The sequence below is a fragment of the Oryctolagus cuniculus genome, chromosome 14, assembly GCF_051225735.1.
Source record: "Oryctolagus cuniculus isolate XC-2025 breed Fujian yellow rabbit chromosome 14, ASM5122573v1, whole genome shotgun sequence".
Taxonomy (NCBI): Eukaryota; Metazoa; Chordata; class Mammalia; order Lagomorpha; family Leporidae; genus Oryctolagus; species Oryctolagus cuniculus.
Genome location: NC_142880.1, coordinates 92,415,127 through 92,431,911, shown reverse-complemented (window position 1 = coordinate 92,431,911; position 16,785 = coordinate 92,415,127). Strand labels below are relative to the sequence as shown.

General features: G+C 49.6%; 2 protein-coding genes across 14 annotated transcripts in view; one reads left to right on the top strand and one right to left on the bottom strand.

Moving 5' to 3' along the window:
* Positions 1 to 1,232: 1,232 nt before the first annotated feature.
* FASTKD3 (FASTK mitochondrial RNA regulator 3) lies at positions 1,233 to 10,826 on the bottom strand. Of its 4 annotated transcripts, none has more exons than XR_016220867.1 (7): positions 10,680 to 10,826; positions 8,531 to 9,981; positions 7,850 to 7,935; positions 5,814 to 5,988; positions 4,394 to 4,575; positions 3,350 to 3,464; positions 1,233 to 1,594 (listed from the first exon to the last, which is right to left on the bottom strand). XR_016220867.1 is itself a non-coding variant. In XM_089313298.1 (7 exons), exons 1-7 carry the CDS (start codon positions 10,727 to 10,729, stop codon positions 1,496 to 1,498), a joined length of 2,046 nt encoding a protein of 681 aa, XP_089169424.1. In that variant the 5' UTR covers positions 10,730 to 10,825; the 3' UTR covers positions 1,233 to 1,495. The 4 variants fall into 4 exon arrangements, 2 of the variants coding, with proteins under 2 accessions (XP_089169424.1, XP_008247062.3); XR_007922423.3 differs by having other exon boundaries at positions 10,616 to 10,752; XM_089313298.1 differs by having other exon boundaries at positions 4,394 to 4,463; positions 10,680 to 10,825.
* MTRR (5-methyltetrahydrofolate-homocysteine methyltransferase reductase) overlaps positions 10,794 to 16,785 on the top strand; it is a 30,439-nt gene continuing 24,447 nt past the window's right edge. For 5 of the 10 annotated variants that reach the window (XR_016220866.1, XR_016220863.1, XR_016220864.1 and 2 more), the window contains exons 1-4: positions 10,794 to 10,909; positions 12,303 to 12,456; positions 13,349 to 13,502; positions 15,692 to 15,809. Coding sequence is in view for 4 of the 10 variants with exons in the window: in XM_051853409.3 (XP_051709369.3) it covers positions 12,328 to 12,456; positions 13,349 to 13,502; positions 15,692 to 15,809 (401 nt within the window). In the remaining 6 variants the exon portion in view is untranslated. The remainder of the gene's footprint in view (positions 10,910 to 12,302; positions 12,457 to 13,348; positions 13,503 to 15,691; positions 15,810 to 16,785) is intronic. The other 5 variants (XM_089313297.1, XM_089313296.1, XM_051853410.3 and 2 more) reach the window with 4 other exon arrangements.

The window sequence follows — 16,785 nt, the reverse complement described above, 5'->3', positions numbered from 1 at the left end:
GACACACCAGGACGTGTGGCCCCACCTCCTGTTGCTCTGCCCCTTGCCCCCCTGGAATCAAGGTGTAATATTACAGGTGATCTGAGGGCTTACCTGGTCTCCATTTCCTGATCAAAAGTTAAAAACCACCAGAAAAACTGGAGCAGTGTGGTGAGTAGTGATTCTGACACAGTAAGACCAATGCATATGCCTGGTATGTAAACTACCTTTTTCTGTTGTTTTTATTTTCATTTTATTTGAAAGGCAGAGTGACAAGGAAAATCCAGGACCCCAGAACTCCATCTGGGTCTCCCGAGTGGGTGGCACTGACCCCAGCACTTAGGCCATCATCTGCTGCCTTCCCTGGGCTGCCCACTAGGAAGTCAGATTGGAAGCAGAGCCAAGACTCAAATCAGCCACAGACAGGGAATGCAGGCACCACAAGTGGCGGCTTAAATGCTGTGCCAAACACCCACTCCAATTTCTGTGGTTTTAAGCCACTCAGTTTGTGCTTCTGTTATACAGTCCTAGGAAATGAAGACACAACCATGTCATTTTGTGTGATCAACCCTCAGGAACTCAAGCACAAGGTCAGCTACAAAGTGACACTCAAACCCAGATTCCCAGCCACTGTGCCCAGGCCCAAACCTGACATTCACCACAGGTGATGACATATGGGGGTGGGGACAGGTATTGTCTCTGTGTTCAGTCACCTGAAATCTGGACCAGCACTAACCAGAGGCAAACTCCTGCGGTGTGACCCACGGTGGCTTGTCCCTGTCCAAGGTCCAGCACTCACTGGGGGTAGACAGAGACCTTTCTGCCACACACGTCCGCCTGCCTCTGGCCCTCTTCTCCCCTGCAGCTGTAACCTGACCATGATGGGCACTGATGCACCTGCCATGAACTCTTGACAACCCCAAATCATTCCTAGCTTCAAATGATGAGATTCTCCCACCAAACAACTCCCCCATACCTCTGCCCACAGATGTGCTGCTTCACTTCTCCAAACACTAAAGAGAGGAGTCCTCATATTAATATAACTTATAAGTAAATGGTATCCTCACATAATTTTATGTCATACATGGTTATATACAAAGTATTGTGGAATCTATTTTTCACTGTTCCTTCTTAAACCTGAAAATAAGAGAGAAATAAAATGTCTTCCTTACATTTGTTGGAAAAGTAAATAGGTCTCTAAAGAACATATTTTCACTTTGCATATTATTGCAAACAAAAGACTTAAAATGACATTTATTCACTATATTCCTTTATTAAACTTATCAGCTGTTTGATGTATAAAAATTATCTGACACTAGTATTAAATTAAGATGAACTTTAAATCTACCACTAGTAACTGTTACACATGGTATAAGGAGACTTATGGACCCTCTCCAGATCGTCAATCTACAAACATAATTCTGCAATGTGGCTAATTCAAAACTTTTTCTTTATACCAAGTTGTAGAAAAACATCAATTCTTTCACATTCCAAGTTCTGAAGCCAGGATTCCTTGTTACCAACGAGCAGCCGTGTTTTGAGGAAACAGCTTCCTTTGTAAATACTCTACCAACTCCAGTCTCGATTTGAGTACCTCAATCTCATGATAGGGCACCTGCAGAGGGAAGAGAACAGTTGGCCACGCTCCTTCACAGCTGGGGACAACTATGTTTTTTACGTCAACTGGTTCCTTATTCCCTCCAGACAGCTACGTGAACCCACAGAGGACAGTAATTGCTCCTGCCTGGACCACAGCTTGGCACAGAGGAAGGCTCTGCGGAGTGAGCAAGTGAGTGAACGACAGCTGCTAAGGACCAAACACAATCCCTGGGCCTCCAGGGGCTCTCAACCGAGATGGCGAGTTAAATACAAAATGCACAGAAACAGACTGGGAACCTAGTGCCAACAGGAAGGAGGCTTAGCCGGGGTGGGAGGTGCAGCCGAGCTGGAGCTGACAGACAGCCAGCATTCAGGCTCAGGTGAAGAAGAGGCTGGCAATGGGAGCAGCATGGAGGAGGAGGGGAGAGGGCTCACAGGAAGGCGGGGCAGGGTGGCTGGGCAGCAGGGTGGCTAGGTAACAGGGTGGTTGGGCAGCAGGGCGGCTGGGTACCAGGGCAGCTGGGCAGCAGGGTGGCTGGGTAATAGGGCAGCTGGGAACCAGGGTGGCTGGGCAGCAGGGAGGCTGGGTAACAGGGTGGCTGGGCAGCAGGCCAGGCTCCTGAAGAACCAGGCAGGGGGCAGCTATGGAGGGTCCTGAATGTTACAATATAGAAAAGTCCCCAAAAGAGTAAAGAAGCAGTAATGGATGGCATAGCAGGGAGAGCCACCGCCTGTGACACCGGCACCCCATATGGGTGCCAGTTGTTGTCCTGGATGCTCCACTTCCAATCCAGCAGCCTGCTAACAGCCTGGGAAAAGCCTAGGGGCCCTGCATCCATGTGGGACATGCGGATGAGGCTCCTGGCTCTGGCCTAGCCCAGCACTGGCTACTGCGGCCATGTGGGGAGTGAACCAGCAGATGGAAGATCTATTCCTCACCCTGTAACACTGACTTTCAAATAAATAAATAAATCTTAAAAAACAACAAAAAAGCAGTGGTTTCTGGGCATACATGGTACGATTAGTTTAGGAAAATTCATCCCGGGAAATGCAAGACAAGGGAGAAAAACGCCTCCAGACGGAAGAGCAGAGAAAGTGTCAGAGCCCCAACACAGAGACTCAGGGCCACTGTCATTCGCATTTACAACACGTGCCCCCACAGGACCGGACACATACTCACATGGAAAACAACAAGGCCTTAAACTAAGGCTTGGCCATCTTGTTTACTTTTAGTCACTAATCAGGGGTAACTGAAACAGTAATCTAAAAGCAGAGCCTAGAGTATACATGTGCCCCAGAGCGGGGCAAATGCCACACTGCAAACACATGCCAAGGGACTTAAGCCCAATTCAAAGCTGGTATTTAAAATAGATGAAAGATTCGTGTCCCCTGGCCTGGCAGATCACTTAGCTCTTTGAAAATAAATTAAAATGGAGACCGGGCCTAAGAAATCCCTGAACAGACAAGCCAGTTAAATCTTGAGAGTAACCCGAATGCTATTACAATGGAAGTGACACCTGGGACATTTCCTACAAACGCTTGTGCTAGAGCAGCACTGAGGCTCAGCCAGCCCGATCAGGTATTTACTCTGCTGTGCTTACACCGTCTTCAGGAAGCCACTCTGTCTGTCCCTTGTTCATCCCCTTGGGGGAGTTCCCAAACCACTTTTGGTGGGCACTGCTCAACTCATGAATTGCTGTTAGGAACAATAACTCTAGGAAAAGCAAACCTGAATTAGAAGTTGCTTTGGGGGTGGGGGGTGAAACCATACCTGAACAACTTGGTAACCAAGTAACTGCAGGTGTCTTTGTTTAATGGCCTCTTTTCCTAGTAAATGCTTGCCATTAGAGCAAAATCTTTGTGGACCATCAATGCACAGTGCTACTCTGGAAAATCAAAAACGAGAAAGAATTTTTAAAACAACATGGATTACTTATATGGTATTAATTTAAGTGCTATAGTTTATTTTGCATTTGGCTATTCCTATGTGTCAATAACATTCTCGGGGTCAGTGCTGAGGTGCAGGTATCCCCTATAGGCATTGGTTCTAGTCCTGGCTACTCTTCTTCTGATCCAGCTCTCTGCTATGGCCTGAGAAAGCAGTAGAAGATGGCTCAAGTACTTGGGCCCCCACCCACGTGGGAGATCTGGAAGAAGCTCCTGGCTCCTGGCTCCGGAACAGCCCAGCTCCAGCCGTTGTGGACATTTGGAGAGTGAACCAGCAGATGGAAGACCTTTCTCTCTGTTTCTCCCTCCCGCTGTCTGTAACTCTAACTCTCCAATGAATAAATAGGTGATGGTTGAAGCTTTTGAAAAGGTACTTAATTTCATTACTGTTAACCCCTGTAAAATATACAAGGACTTTCCAGAAGCAGAAGTTGAAAGCATTCTGGAATCATGTCTATTTTTTTCATCTTCTGAAGGAAAAGATCATTGATTAACCTCAGTAAGTCTTGAACAGGGAGTCCATCCACACTGCGGCATATCAGGTTAAGCCACTGCTTGCAATGCCAACATCCCACAGAGGAGTGCTGGTTCAAGTCCTGGCTGCTCCATTTCTGATCAAGCTTTCTTCCTGCTGATGCACTGGGAAGGCCGCAGATAATGGCCCAAGTGCTTGGGTCTCTGCCACCCACGTGGGAGACCTAGATGGAGCCCCTGGTGCCTGGCTTCAGTCTGGTTCAGTCCTGGCTGTTGCAGCTATTTGGGGAATGAATCAGTGGATGGACATTATCTTTCTCCCTCTGTTACTCTGCCTTTCAAATAATAAATAAAAATTTAAAAATACCTTGGAACAAAAACTAGAATACTTTACCTTTTATAGACATCTTCATCAACTGAAACTGGTAATACAAATCCTTCTTCATCTAATTTAATTTCAACATCTGGTGAGAGAAGAAAGGAAAAACTCTTCGTGTGATACCCTCATAAAAACTATCTTCCAGGGTTCCTCTGTTCTGGTTTCTTCCACACTGCATTTACCAGGTGTGCTGCAGGCTGCAAAGTAATGACCACAATCAAACACGGAGAGATTCTGAATCGAATCAGCTGTACGACCAACCAAGGTAGTCTGACATTAAGGCTCAGCTACGCTAAAGCAAGAAGTAGGTCACGAGTTATCCGCGGTGATAAGAACCATGGCTGTCTCTTTCCCCTCAGCCAGAGGCAGGGATCTTTCAAGCCAGACGTGAAGAAGAGGCTTGGAGTCGGGCACAGTTCACTACTGGGCGGGCACTGCTTCCCGAGCAGGTCAGACACCCTCTGACCGTGTCCCTGCACAGAAGGTAAGCAGAGAGAGGCCATCCTGTGCAACCCATGAGCTGCCGTCTTTCAGCTGTCAACTTTAAAGAGCCATCAAGCAGGAGGACTTGGCTTTCCGGTCAGTGCTATGAAGCAGAACCCTGTGCAGTGTGGAAGTTTCAATTTGTGATGGCCAATCTGGCGGCCACGGTGGTTACTGCGCACTTGAAACAGGGCTAGGGGCTGGCGCTGTGGAGTATGGGTAAAGCCACTGCTTCCAATGCTGGCAACCCATATGGGTGCCAGTTCTAGTCCCAGCTGCTCCACTTCCAATCCAGCTCTCTGCTATGGCCTGGGAAAGCAGAAGAAGATGGCCCAAGTCCTTGGGTCCCTGCACCCATGTGGGAGACCCAGAAGAAGCTCCTGGCTCCTGGCTTTGGATCAGCACAGCTCTGGCCATTGTGGCCAACTGGGGAGTGAACCAGTGGGTCGAAGACCTCTCTCTCTGCCTCTCCTCTCTCTGTGTAACTCTTTCAAATAAAATAAATAAATCTTTTTTAAAAAAAGAAACAGGGCTAGTGTAAGAACTGGACTTTTTCTAACTTTTATTAGTTTCAGTTTAAATAGCCACTTACACCAGTGGCTTCTATATTTGGATAGCACAGGCCTGGATTATAACTGCAGCTCGCAAACATTCACTGTGTTCCAAACATTTCTATCTCATGGAATCCTTCCACAAGCATCTGAGGTCGCCATTCCTACTCTCACTGGACGAGGAAGAAAGCAGAAAAGGGTTCATCTGCCCAGCACTCTGCTACCGTAAGACAGCCCAGACAGTCTCTTGACGCTACAGCTCAGTGCTAACAAGCCACGGTCTGCGGGGGAGGGACTGCAGCATTTTGTAGTCCCAGAGAACTTCCATGCTAAGTCCTGCACATCCGCAAAAGAGGAAGGGGCACTTGGGTCAAGACCACAAAACTTCCTACACCACTTACCTATGGTATAACAATAGGGTGTTAACACTTTGGAAGCAAAATACAGTCTTGCTCCGAAAAGGTCAATGAGTCCAATCATCACAGATTTATAAAGCTGAAAATCCACAGGCGTCTCCAGGGAACAACATGGAGTAAGAAACGATTTCACTTGATATTTGGGAAGGAGTTTTGGACCCTAAAAATTTCATGTGCAAACAGGAGAAAGCCAAGTAAGACACAAAACCTGACAATAAGTTAAAGGTTAGCTAATTATAAAAGTTTGATACAAAATTACTTAATAGGCATGATACTTTTCCAAAATTTATGGTAGACAGGTTTCTCACAAATGACAACGCAAAAGAATACAGTTCAAAGGATGCTTTAACCGTGTGTAGAAAGCAGTCGCTGGCCACCGCAACGGAAAAGACGAGAGGAACTGGGAGGCAGGAACAGCAAGGACGCTCCCAGGACAGGAAGCGACTTTCGGAGAACTGCCAAAGGGCCTTCAGCACGTCACCAGGTTTTACAGTAAAACACAACAGAGCTGACATTTCTATTTAGTAAGAAAATGGTAGTGATATAAAAATGGTGCTGGCAAACCGGTTATCCATCTGGAAAATAACTTTTATCACCTATCGTAGGCTTCCCGAGAAGCTTAATGATCCAAGGAAAGTTAAGGAGACTTTTTTTTTTTAAATTTAGTGAAATATTTGCATATTTGTGATGAAATATTCTTAAGCAAGAAAGGAAACCCAGACATGAAAGACAGATTGGACTACTGAAAAATTAAACTTCAAACATAATTAAAAAAAAACACAGAAAAGTTATTCCTGTTTTAAAATGAGTTCTTTAAAAGACAACCCAGCACAAATGAGTGTCAAGGTGCAGAAAGACAACTCATAAGAAATATAAATAGGCAACAAACACCTGAAAATGTGCCAGCTTCGTTGTTGCTTACAAAATGCAACTGTAGCTTGTGATATGATACTGTTTTTCACACTGCAATAGAAGTAACAGAGACAAGGTAACCTCTTATTGCTGGCGAAACAGCGCATCTACAACGAAACAGTACATCTACAACTATGAAGGGAAAAAGATGCCAGCATTTGTAGAAAATTAATCCAGTGATCCTGTTTTTAGGAATCTAGTTTACAGATAACAAAAAAGCTCCATAAAAAGTATCGCAGAGTAACAAGGATGTTTATGGTAGCATTACTGACAGAAACAAAAGTTGGAACAAATCTGTGAGGGCATTAATAGAATGGACAGATAAGTATCATGAAGTACCAAGCCTCTCTTAAAAGGCAGGCTTCTGCTTGGTACAGCTGGCCTAAGATGTCCTCAATACACTGGCACAGAAGCCACCTGTACTCTGTTTAGCAAGTGCCTCTCCACTAGCAGAAAACGCTGGACAGGGCAAGCACAGGGCTGAGAACACTGTTCCTCCAGGAACGGTGGTAGAGGTGATTACTGTTAATGTACCTCAGTGCTCTCCACACCGCCCCAGGCAGCGGGTGGCCAAGCCTGCTGATGCTATTCCTGAGCCTACAGAGAGACACCACAGTTACGAAAATGAGTCTTCACACCACTGCACGGGAAAAACAACTCTCCCTAAACTCTAAGAGGGAAATGTCTGGCTTTGTTTTAAAACTCAGAGAATTTAGGAGCCGTTCAGCCCACCAATGAGACTTTGGCAGCAGCCGTGGGCAGTAAAACCCTTACAAACCCTCACGGAATGCAGCCACGCTCTAACATGTGCACCTGCAGCTTCTGATACAACTCTCTAAGGAAGCATACACAGCAGGAAATTGACCCTGAAGGGCAAGAACACAGAAATGAGGTCAAGTTGTTTAAAATAAACAACAACAACAACAAAGCACACACACACACACACACACACAGGTTATCCACCAAGTAAATCAAAGTTGTCAAACTTCTGCTTTCCACGGGGAGCAATGAGACAGAAGTGAAGAAACTCAGAAGAGGCCAGCGAGGACGAACTGTTCTTTCCTGTTTGCCCCCACAGGGCACTGAAGCCGCACAGTTCACGCTCTTACCTTATAGAAAGGGCATTCCAGGACTGAGGTTAGGAAGAGCTGGGTGAGCTGAGCCAGACTCACTCTGTCCAGGTAAGATCCTTCACCTGAAATAGAAAGCATCCCAGGCGTGGTTCCGTTTGAATTTTGCGACGTTAAAGCATTGTGGACACACAACCATCAGTTTATTCCTTTTTAAATGACAGAGAAGATGAAACCGTTAGAATTAATTATGCCCCCTTGTTGCCACCAATGAAACTGACTTCCAAGAACCTAAGCTCCTAGATAGAGTATAAGTGACAAAATATGTTTACAGAATTAACAGAAATGTCCTTTGTGGAGATCCAGCAATGTGACACACTTTGGCAGCCTTGAATTAAGATGAACCATAATATCCTACCAAAACAAGGTGACAGCTGCTCACTCATCAAAGGTTCTGACACATTACTGTGGCTGTCACCACTGCGGTGGCCGTACTCCAGGATTTCTCACCTGGGGCAGCATTTTGCTCCAAGTGCTGTCCTCCCTCTAGCCCATGTGTCAGAATTCTTTTACTCAGTTTCTACAGCATCTGTAACTTCAGATCTCCCCTTCAGATTATTATAGAGGCAAAAATAAAGGCAAAGTGTTGCTCAATGTAAGAGGTACAAACGAGATCTGAAAACATCCACATTCAACTCTCAGACATTACAACCAACTCACCTTGCAGCTGTTGAAGGAAAAAAGGGCTGAATATCTTCGGCATGAAGTTGACCGGGTGGTATTCGATAAGTGAGCAGGAATGGAGAAGTTTCAAGAGCGCTTTGGGTGGGAAGTAACTGAAATGAGTGGCGAGCCTAGCTTCTAGCTTCCCAAACAAAGCAGGGGCATTAGGGGGCAAATAGTTGAGTTTCCCGAAGGGCTCGATCAGTTTGGAAATCTGACTAGGTGAGAACTTCTCAGGTTGGCAAACAAACGTCTCGGCGGCGGCGTCAAGGATGGGCTGTGACAGGATCAGCTTCCTGCCGCAGTACTCCACGACCCTGCTGACCACCTCGGCGTCCAGGGAGAGACACAGCGCAGCCACGTGCTGCTCTAAGGCTTTCGTGAAGAACCTGTCATGTTGCCCAAAGTAGATGAAAGCGTCCAGGACCTTCCCGAGCTCCTCACTGGTGAAACGCGGGATGTGCCGCACAACGTGTTTCCCCAGCTTTATAACCAGAGGCAGTGCCTGCGTTTGATCGAGAACCACCAGGGCACTGAGCATCTGGCTGATGGATTTGGGGCTCAGGTAGGAAACGACTGAAAGGGAGACGCTGTTGAGCCGATTTAACAAGGCCTGGTGTTGGCTGACTTTTTCAGGACAGGCCTGCAGGATTCTGTAAAGGGCCATGATGTTCTCAGGGGTCAATGTCTCCACGTTTTCCCCCTGCAGCTGACACAGAACACTGTCCACTGCCGCACACCCTGGACCCTGAAGGGTAATCAGACTTTCCCCGAGCGCGCAGAGGCTGGGAGCATCCAGGCCTCCTCTCGTGAGGCGGTTCTGGCACTCCGCCGCCAGCGCTCCCATCAGGCTGCTCTGAGGATCCACCTGCAGGAGCGTCAGCGCTCGGAAGGCAGCGACCAGACTCGCGCCGGACAGGCGCGGGAGCTCCTGCTCCAACTGGAGGCACACAGCCCGGAAGACGCTGTCCTCCAGGAGGTCTGCGGGCGGCCCTCGGTCACCATGCCTTTTCTCCAGCTCGCAAAGCCGCTGCAAAGCTCTGGCTGCCACGCCGTCCGGCAGAGTGTCCAGGGAGCTCACAAAAGCCAGCACTTCTCCGGCTGAGCGGAAGCCGTCCAGTCTCTCGGAATGCACCTGCTCCTGCTCCAGCCTGTCCCAGGGGCCCACTGGAGAGGAGAGGGGCTCGCCGGCTGGGCGAGGGCCGGCTCCATTTTCTGCATGGAACTTGCGACCACAGGCACGACGGAGCCCCACTCTTCTGAAAGACTCAGCTTGTAGCGAACACGGCCGCGGACACAGACGCTCCCTGCTCGCGTGCAGAATGGGATTCGCAGGCCGGCTTTTCAGAGCGGCCAGAGCTCCGTGGATCCGCAAGTCAGGTAAATGGCACAGGTTCCTCCGCAGGGTGACGAAAGCCATGCCATCCGACTCAGTCCTTGACTGGCCACTGGATGAGGGGGCGACAAGAAAAGGGTCAACACACAGGCCAGCCCGGCTCACCCCAGAAAAGCAGGCCCCGGGACCCAGGAGAGGGGCTGGCATCCCGCAGACACGCTCGCGGGCACCCACCAGGCCTGGTGCGGGCGCCTCCCACGCGCGCTGTAGCCTGCGCGGGGCCGGGGCTCCATGGCCACCGCCGGCGGGTGCCCGGGGAGGACTCCAAACCAGGCTGGCTGCAGGAGAAGACAGCGTTTGAATGTATTAAAATAATAAAATAATCATAATAACATGAAAGGTGTCCTTGCGGTCGCTCGGCGCAAGAGCCGGTAAAGACGCGGCCCACAGGTGCGGCTTTCCCCCGGGAGTGAGGACGCGCAGACGGCTACCTCGGCAAAGGTCAAACAAGAGCACAGAGGGCCCACGAGAGGGGACGGGGCGGCCGGCGCACACCCGAGACCCTGCCCGGCGGTGGTTTGGGAAGGCTGGGGCGCGGGAGAGAGGGTACCGGAACCGCGTCCCCCCGCAATGAACAGGACCCCACCGACCGAGCGCCCGAGCCAGGCGCCCCGCGGACCAGCCCCACGCCAGAGCTGGCGCAAGGGCAGCTGCCGCCTGACAGGAAAGCCCGCACGGACACCTACCGAGCTCCGCCCGCCAGCCCGCGCGAGCGGCCCCGAAACGCCCAAACCTCGTGAGCTTCCGTACGTGAGTGCGCCGGCCGGGGGCGTCGGTGCGAGTGGAGCAGCCCGGCGCATGCGTGAAGCAGGGACACGCGCCAAGTTCCGCCCACACCAGGCGCACTGTGATTGGCTCAAACCTCCTGCGGCGCTTTCTATTGGTTCCGGGTGCTGAGCGTGCGCCCTGAGGGCGTGCGCGCGGGCGCAGACTTGGCGGCGTGGGCTGTATTGTACCGTGCGGTGTTGGGGGCTGCGCAGGTGAGCCCTGCGCGGGTTGCGTGGTGCAGGTCCCGGCAGTCCTGGCGCTGTCCCCCGTGGACCTGGCCAAGCAGGTGCTGGGGGCCTGCGCCCGGGACGTGGGGAGAGCGCTGCCCTGTGGGGCGGCCGCCGGAGCAGGGCGGGCTCCTGGGCAGTGATGGGGTCAGCTCCCGTCCGAGCCCTCGCGTGACCAGCGGTGCACCTGCCCTGTGCCGGGTGCTGCCCGCCGCCCCGGCGTACCCTGGGGTGGACGTGTGATTTCCTGGAGGTGCCAGTGGCCGAAGGAGCGTGGACCAGGGGTGGTCCATCGCCTCATCTGCGGGTTCGGTTGGAATCTGTCCGTAGGAATGGACAGTCTCCCCGGTTTAGCCACTGGCCGAGCACGGGAACGAATCTGGGGGCGCCCCTCGTGTTGCCCCGGGTTCCAGCGGCTTGCATGTATTTTGTCCATACACACGAAGAAGGCTTGTGGACGATTGAGTGAAAGGTGAAGCCCAAACTTACAAGGGGTCTTCAGAAAATTCATAGGAAATATGCATTAAGAAAAACACTGTGCGGGTATTTCAGAATGTTTTGTGCCCAAAGCTGCTTACCCTTTAATTCCGTTTTCCACAATCGTTTTCAAGTACTCTTGTAGGTACAGACACACGTGCACACTTGTTTGATATTGAATTAAATGACAAGGGGGAGTATGGGCTTCCATTAACTTTTTAAAAAATTTTAAATTTTTTTTAAAGATTTATTTGAAAGAGTTACAGAGAGAGGTAGAGACAGAGAGAGAGGTCTTCCATCTGCTGGTTCCCTCCCCAGATGGCCGCAGTGGCTGGAGCTGTACCAATCCGAAGCCAGGAGCCAGAAGCCTCTTCCGGGTCTCCCACGTGGGTGCAGGGGCCCAAGGACTTGGGCCATCTTCTGCTGCTTTCCCAGGCCTTAGCAGAAAGCTGGATTGGAAGAGGAGCAGCCGGGACTAGAACTGGCGCTTCAAGCCAGGGTGTTAACCTGCTGCACCATAGAGCCAGCCCCTTCCATTAACTTCAATACTCCGGTTAACATTGGGATCAATAGGAACCAAGAATCCAGTAATATTAATGGAATTTTTACTTGTCCCTTGTCTTAAGAAACAAAAGAATACCTAAGACGTGGAGTGATAACTAAGATAAGTGATAACTTATGGCACAACCTTTGCAGGCGTTAGGTCCTTTGTTTTATTCCTGTTTTTTCCTAATTTGATGGATTGTTTTGTCCAGGGCCATCTAGAGTCTTGTAGATTCAGTGCTAACAGATTTAGAGAAATAGCCGTGTCATACCATGTGTAGATACGTTGCATTTGTGCTTTGAGGACGGCGGGATGAGTAACAGGTGCCACTGCTTCATCCCCGTGTCTGTGTTCCAGCGTCGAGCTGTGGCTGCAGGCGGGCATGCGGAGGTTCTTGTTGCTGTACGCCACCCAGCGCGGCCAGGCGAAGGCCATCGCGGAGGAGATATGTGAGCAGGCCATGGCACACGGGTTCTCCGCTGATCTTCACTGTATGAGTGAGTCGGAGAAAGTAAGAACTGTCACTCCCAGGGGTCGCTGTGCTTTGTATGATTTGGTTGGGACACTCAATACCACCATAGTGTTTTCTTAGTAATTAGGAATTCTTATCAAATAAAGATTTTTCCAACTTTTTTTAAAACATAAAAATGTACATTTGAATTACGCTAAATAGCGTCAAAACCCACAACCACTGCTGTCACTGATAGCAGTAGCACGTGCCCCAGTTAGCTCCCGGTGGCTGTGAGAGCCAGTTTTGCACCGCGTGCATCTGAGTGCCTTGTTCTGTTTCCCCATGAGAGGCTTTGCCCATCACGTTAGAGCTCCACCAGTGAAAGCCCACCCAGATTGTCCGTGCAGTTGAACTCCAAGTGCTAGTGAACAATTCTGGAGGAGACGTGACTGCCTAAGGTCAGCGATGACGCGCCTTCACTCTCAGTCTGTAGAAGTTCCTGCCCTAGGAGACGGAAGACCTCAACAGAGGGTGGGCATTGTAGCTTCCTTGCCTTGCTGCTTGGAGCTCATGTGAACACCTAATGAAGAACACAATAGCAAAGAGTCAATTGTCTCTGTCCCCTCTCTGATTTTCCTGTTGGTAAAGGTTTGGACTAGATGGGACCTTGGCTGGGTGCCGTCTGGTGAAACACAGAGACAAGGACAAGTCAGATTCTCTGACCCTCTGGGTGAGCGTCAGCGAAGCAAGTGCTGGCCTCTGTGAGTGACTCCCTGCATCGGGGAACTTGTTGAAATCATTGCCGTGGTCATCAGGCATGCATCTCAAGTGACAGGTGGCAGGGGAAATTCAGAGGAAAAACAAGATGGGAAACCAAGCTGATTGCCTTCTGATGTGTTCATAAAAAACACATCTAGTGTCAGGTCTCTGACTGGATATCTTTGATTTGTAGTATAATCTAAAAACTGAAACAGCTCCTCTTGTTGTCGTCGTCTCTACCACGGGCACCGGAGACCCACCCGACACAGCCCGCAAGTTTGTTAAAGAAATACAGGACAAGACACTGCCACCTGATGTCTTTGCACACCTGCGGTATGGATTACTGGGTAATGGACTGTTTTCTCCTCCTGCTCTGCTGTGTTGTTACTACTTGAACTCTGGTATCTGCATATGTGTCACGCAGTTCATAGTTTTTTTTTTCTTTTTTTAAGATTATTTATTTAGTTGAAAGTCAGAGTTAACACAGAAAGAAGGAGAGGCAGAGGTGGGGGGGGAGAACAGAGAGAGAGAAAGGTCTTCCATTCACTGGTTCTCTCCTCAATTGGCCGCAATGGCTGGAGCTGCACCAATCCGAAGCCAGGAGCTTCTTCCAGGTCTCCCATGCAGGTGCAGGGGCCCAAGCACTTGGCCATCTTCCACTGCTTTCCCAGGCCACAGCAGAGAGCTGGATCAGAAGTAGAGCAGCCAGGACTCGAACTGGTGCCCATATGAGATGCTGGCACTGCAGGTGGCATCTTTACCTGCTACCCCACTGTGCCGGCCCCAGTTCATAGGTCTTTTCTGTTTTGATTTTATGTAAGAGTATACTTTTGTACACATAAAATACGTATTGTGGGTAACATGCTGTCTTGTGTGGCTGCCTCCCCAGTCTTCGCCCCTCTGCTCCACCTCTGCAGGAGCTCTGGAGTTGCACAAGGAGGACCAAGGGTGCCCATCAGATTCAGTCACAGCCTCTCCACAAGATGAGGGTGGGGGGCAGTCTTTGTTCCTTGGCTCCTCCTCTTGCTAACTCTGGCATCAGTCATTTTCAAAGCTCCTGGATGACTCTGTGAAGCATTCTGGGCTGGGTCAGATTTCCCAGGGCTCTGTGAGGCTTTAAAACACTAAGACACAGATCAGAAGGCCCAGCACAGCCAGTCTGACAGCAGAGCGGTGGATTGGCCCGTGTCGTTCCACACGGGGGTTCTGGGAGCAGAGCGTCTAACAAGGGTGGATTGTGCTGTGATCAATACGGATTGGAGATCTGAGACTGTGGCCTTGGCCTTTACCTCTCACACACAACATATTCATGACAGGATTTTACAGTGGTGACGATGATTTTTGAACTCTGCTTTCTGTATCTGAAGCGTGAACAAGAGCAGGTGTTTGGCATAAGGGTTAAGCTGCCCCATGCTCCTGCATGCCATGTTGGAATGCTGGGTTTGGGTTTTGACTCCACTCCTGATTCCAGCTCACTGCTGGGGTACCTCCTGGGACGCAGCAGTGAAGGCTCACGAAATTGGGTCCCCGCCACCCACATGGGAGACAAATTACCTTCCTGGCTCCTGGCTTCAGCCGGGCCCAGCCTTAGCTATCGAGGGCATTTGGGAAGTGAACCAGCAGATAGGAGCTTTGCTTGTCTCTCTGCCTTTCAAAGAAACAAAATAAATAAAAGAATTTTAGAATGAACATATATCGCTTTGAACATCTCTCTTAAAAATTATTTTTGGAAGCCTGTCTAACCGTTCTTACCAATGTTGTACTCGTATGTGGAGCTCACCCTGTTGGGAAGGAACAAGTAAATAATGAAACAGATATAAATTTTTAACTTGAAAATTTCCACTAAGTCTGAATATGTTAGTTCGTTTTCTTACCACAAAACATAGAAGCAATTCCTAACTGACCCAGCAGGAACTCCTCCTGGCAGGTCACTTACTGCTGCCGTGTGTCCCCGTTCTCTGGGACGGAGCCACTGAACCCCAGCAAGGGAGGGTCAGATAGCACATGTTTTAAACTTCACTGGCCAGCTGGCCTCTTTCACAGCTATTCAACTGGCTGTCAGAGCTTGAGAGCAGCTGAGGCCCAGTGTAAGCAAACAGGCTTAGCTGTGTGCCAGTAAACCTTTATTTACGAAAAAGGGCCGTGGGTGAGATTGGGCCCAGTGACAGTAGTCTGCTGACCCCCACTCGGGGTCAGAGAAGTGAGCAGATGGGATATTTTGGGATTAACCTGTCTAGTCCTTGAGCAGATTTCTGGTTTTTGCTTTAAGATTTCTGCCTTTTTACAGAGGTTCAAGGAATGTACATGTGAAATGCATTTCTCTCAGCAGTGGGCAGTGAGTGTATCTCTGAAACTTCTCTGTTGTAACAGAAGGAAGCAGCCTGCTGACCTAGGGTGCAGGAAAATAAGGAAACTAAGAACTGTGAATCGCACGTTGTTTCCCACTCTGTCTGTGAGAGCCTGGAGAGACTGCTGTAGGAATTCTGACTACTGTCTTTTCCTTGTTGTGCACTGATTGTCTCTTTGGGGCCCTTAGGGCTGGGCGATTCAGAATACACGTTCTTCTGCAATGGGGGGAAAGTGATTGACAAACGCCTTCAGGAGCTGGGAGCCCAGCACTTCTATGACACCGGACACGCCGATGACTGCGTGGGGTAAGACGACGTGCTTGTGTGTTCTCTGGTTAGCCTTACATATCCAGGGTGAAAGCTGGGGGCTTTAAGAGAAACGCTGGCTGACACTCTGGTCTTGAGAGTCGTATTTTAGTTTCTACTATTTTTTAGCTTAAGGACCCAAGAAAGAGTAAAATTTACCTATTTTGCTATCTTTGTGTCTCATCCTTCTGAGTGTTAGTGGACAAGATGCCAGCAGGGTTCTCATTTGTAAGTGGCAGTATTGGCAGGGGTCAGTGTTTTCATTGGGAGCTTTGATAGCGAGTGTGTGCACACGGGCGAGCGACACCACCTGGCTCCTCGTGAGCAGGGCACCCTGCAGGCCACGCCTCGCTGCTGGGGAGTAGACTGCAGTCCTCGGCACTCATCCCCACCCTCTCAATGGCCGTTTGCCACCATGCTGACCACAAGTGTGCCCTGTCTCTTCATCACTTTCATTCATTTTGTCTGAATTCAGGGTTCTAGCCTGGTGGTCATGCTGGTGTGTTTGCTCAAAGGTCTTGGAGGTGTGGTCCATCATCACTCCCTCTGCATTCAGCCCTGAGCTGTGTTAAAGGAGCCTGTGCTCCCTGTGTTGGTGAGAAGTGACCGATGGAGCAGAGGTGTTCCCGCAGCTGCCTGTCACGTCCGCTCCTCCCGTGCCCTCTGCACTTGTGTGGCTGGGGTTCCACATCTGAGTGCGTGTTTCTCCTGGTTCTGACAAAGCTCTGTGACTTTCCTTGCAGTGAACTTTTACTTGTGCTCCTTATTTAGTCAGTCTTTGATGAGCTACGTGTAATTGCTGGAGGGCTCATATGATCTGCTGAGCTCGTAGGTCAGCCACGTTTTACTTCCCTTCATCAGAGTTGTTTTCTCTGTTCATTTACTGGATCAGATATTAAAAGTCTTGAATATGTGGGTGCTTGAAAGAGTTAATGGGAAAACGGAAATAGAATAAAAGTTTATTTTGGTGCAGAAC

What these genes read in the sequence shown, in the direction of transcription:
- FASTKD3 (XM_089313298.1), bottom strand. Translation starts at nt 10,729, where the DNA reads ATGCGCCGGGCTGCTCCACTCGCACCGACGCCCCCGGCCGGCGCACTC. An exon ending in CCCCCGGCCGGCGCACTCAC is followed by an intron (nt 9,982 to 10,679) that starts GTACGGAAGCTC and finishes CCCCTCATCCAG; the next exon opens with TGGCCAGTCAAGGACTGAGT. An exon ending in TGGAATGCCCTTTCTATAAG is followed by an intron (nt 5,989 to 7,849) that starts GTAAGAGCGTGA and finishes TGAAATTTTTAG; the next exon opens with GGTCCAAAACTCCTTCCCAA.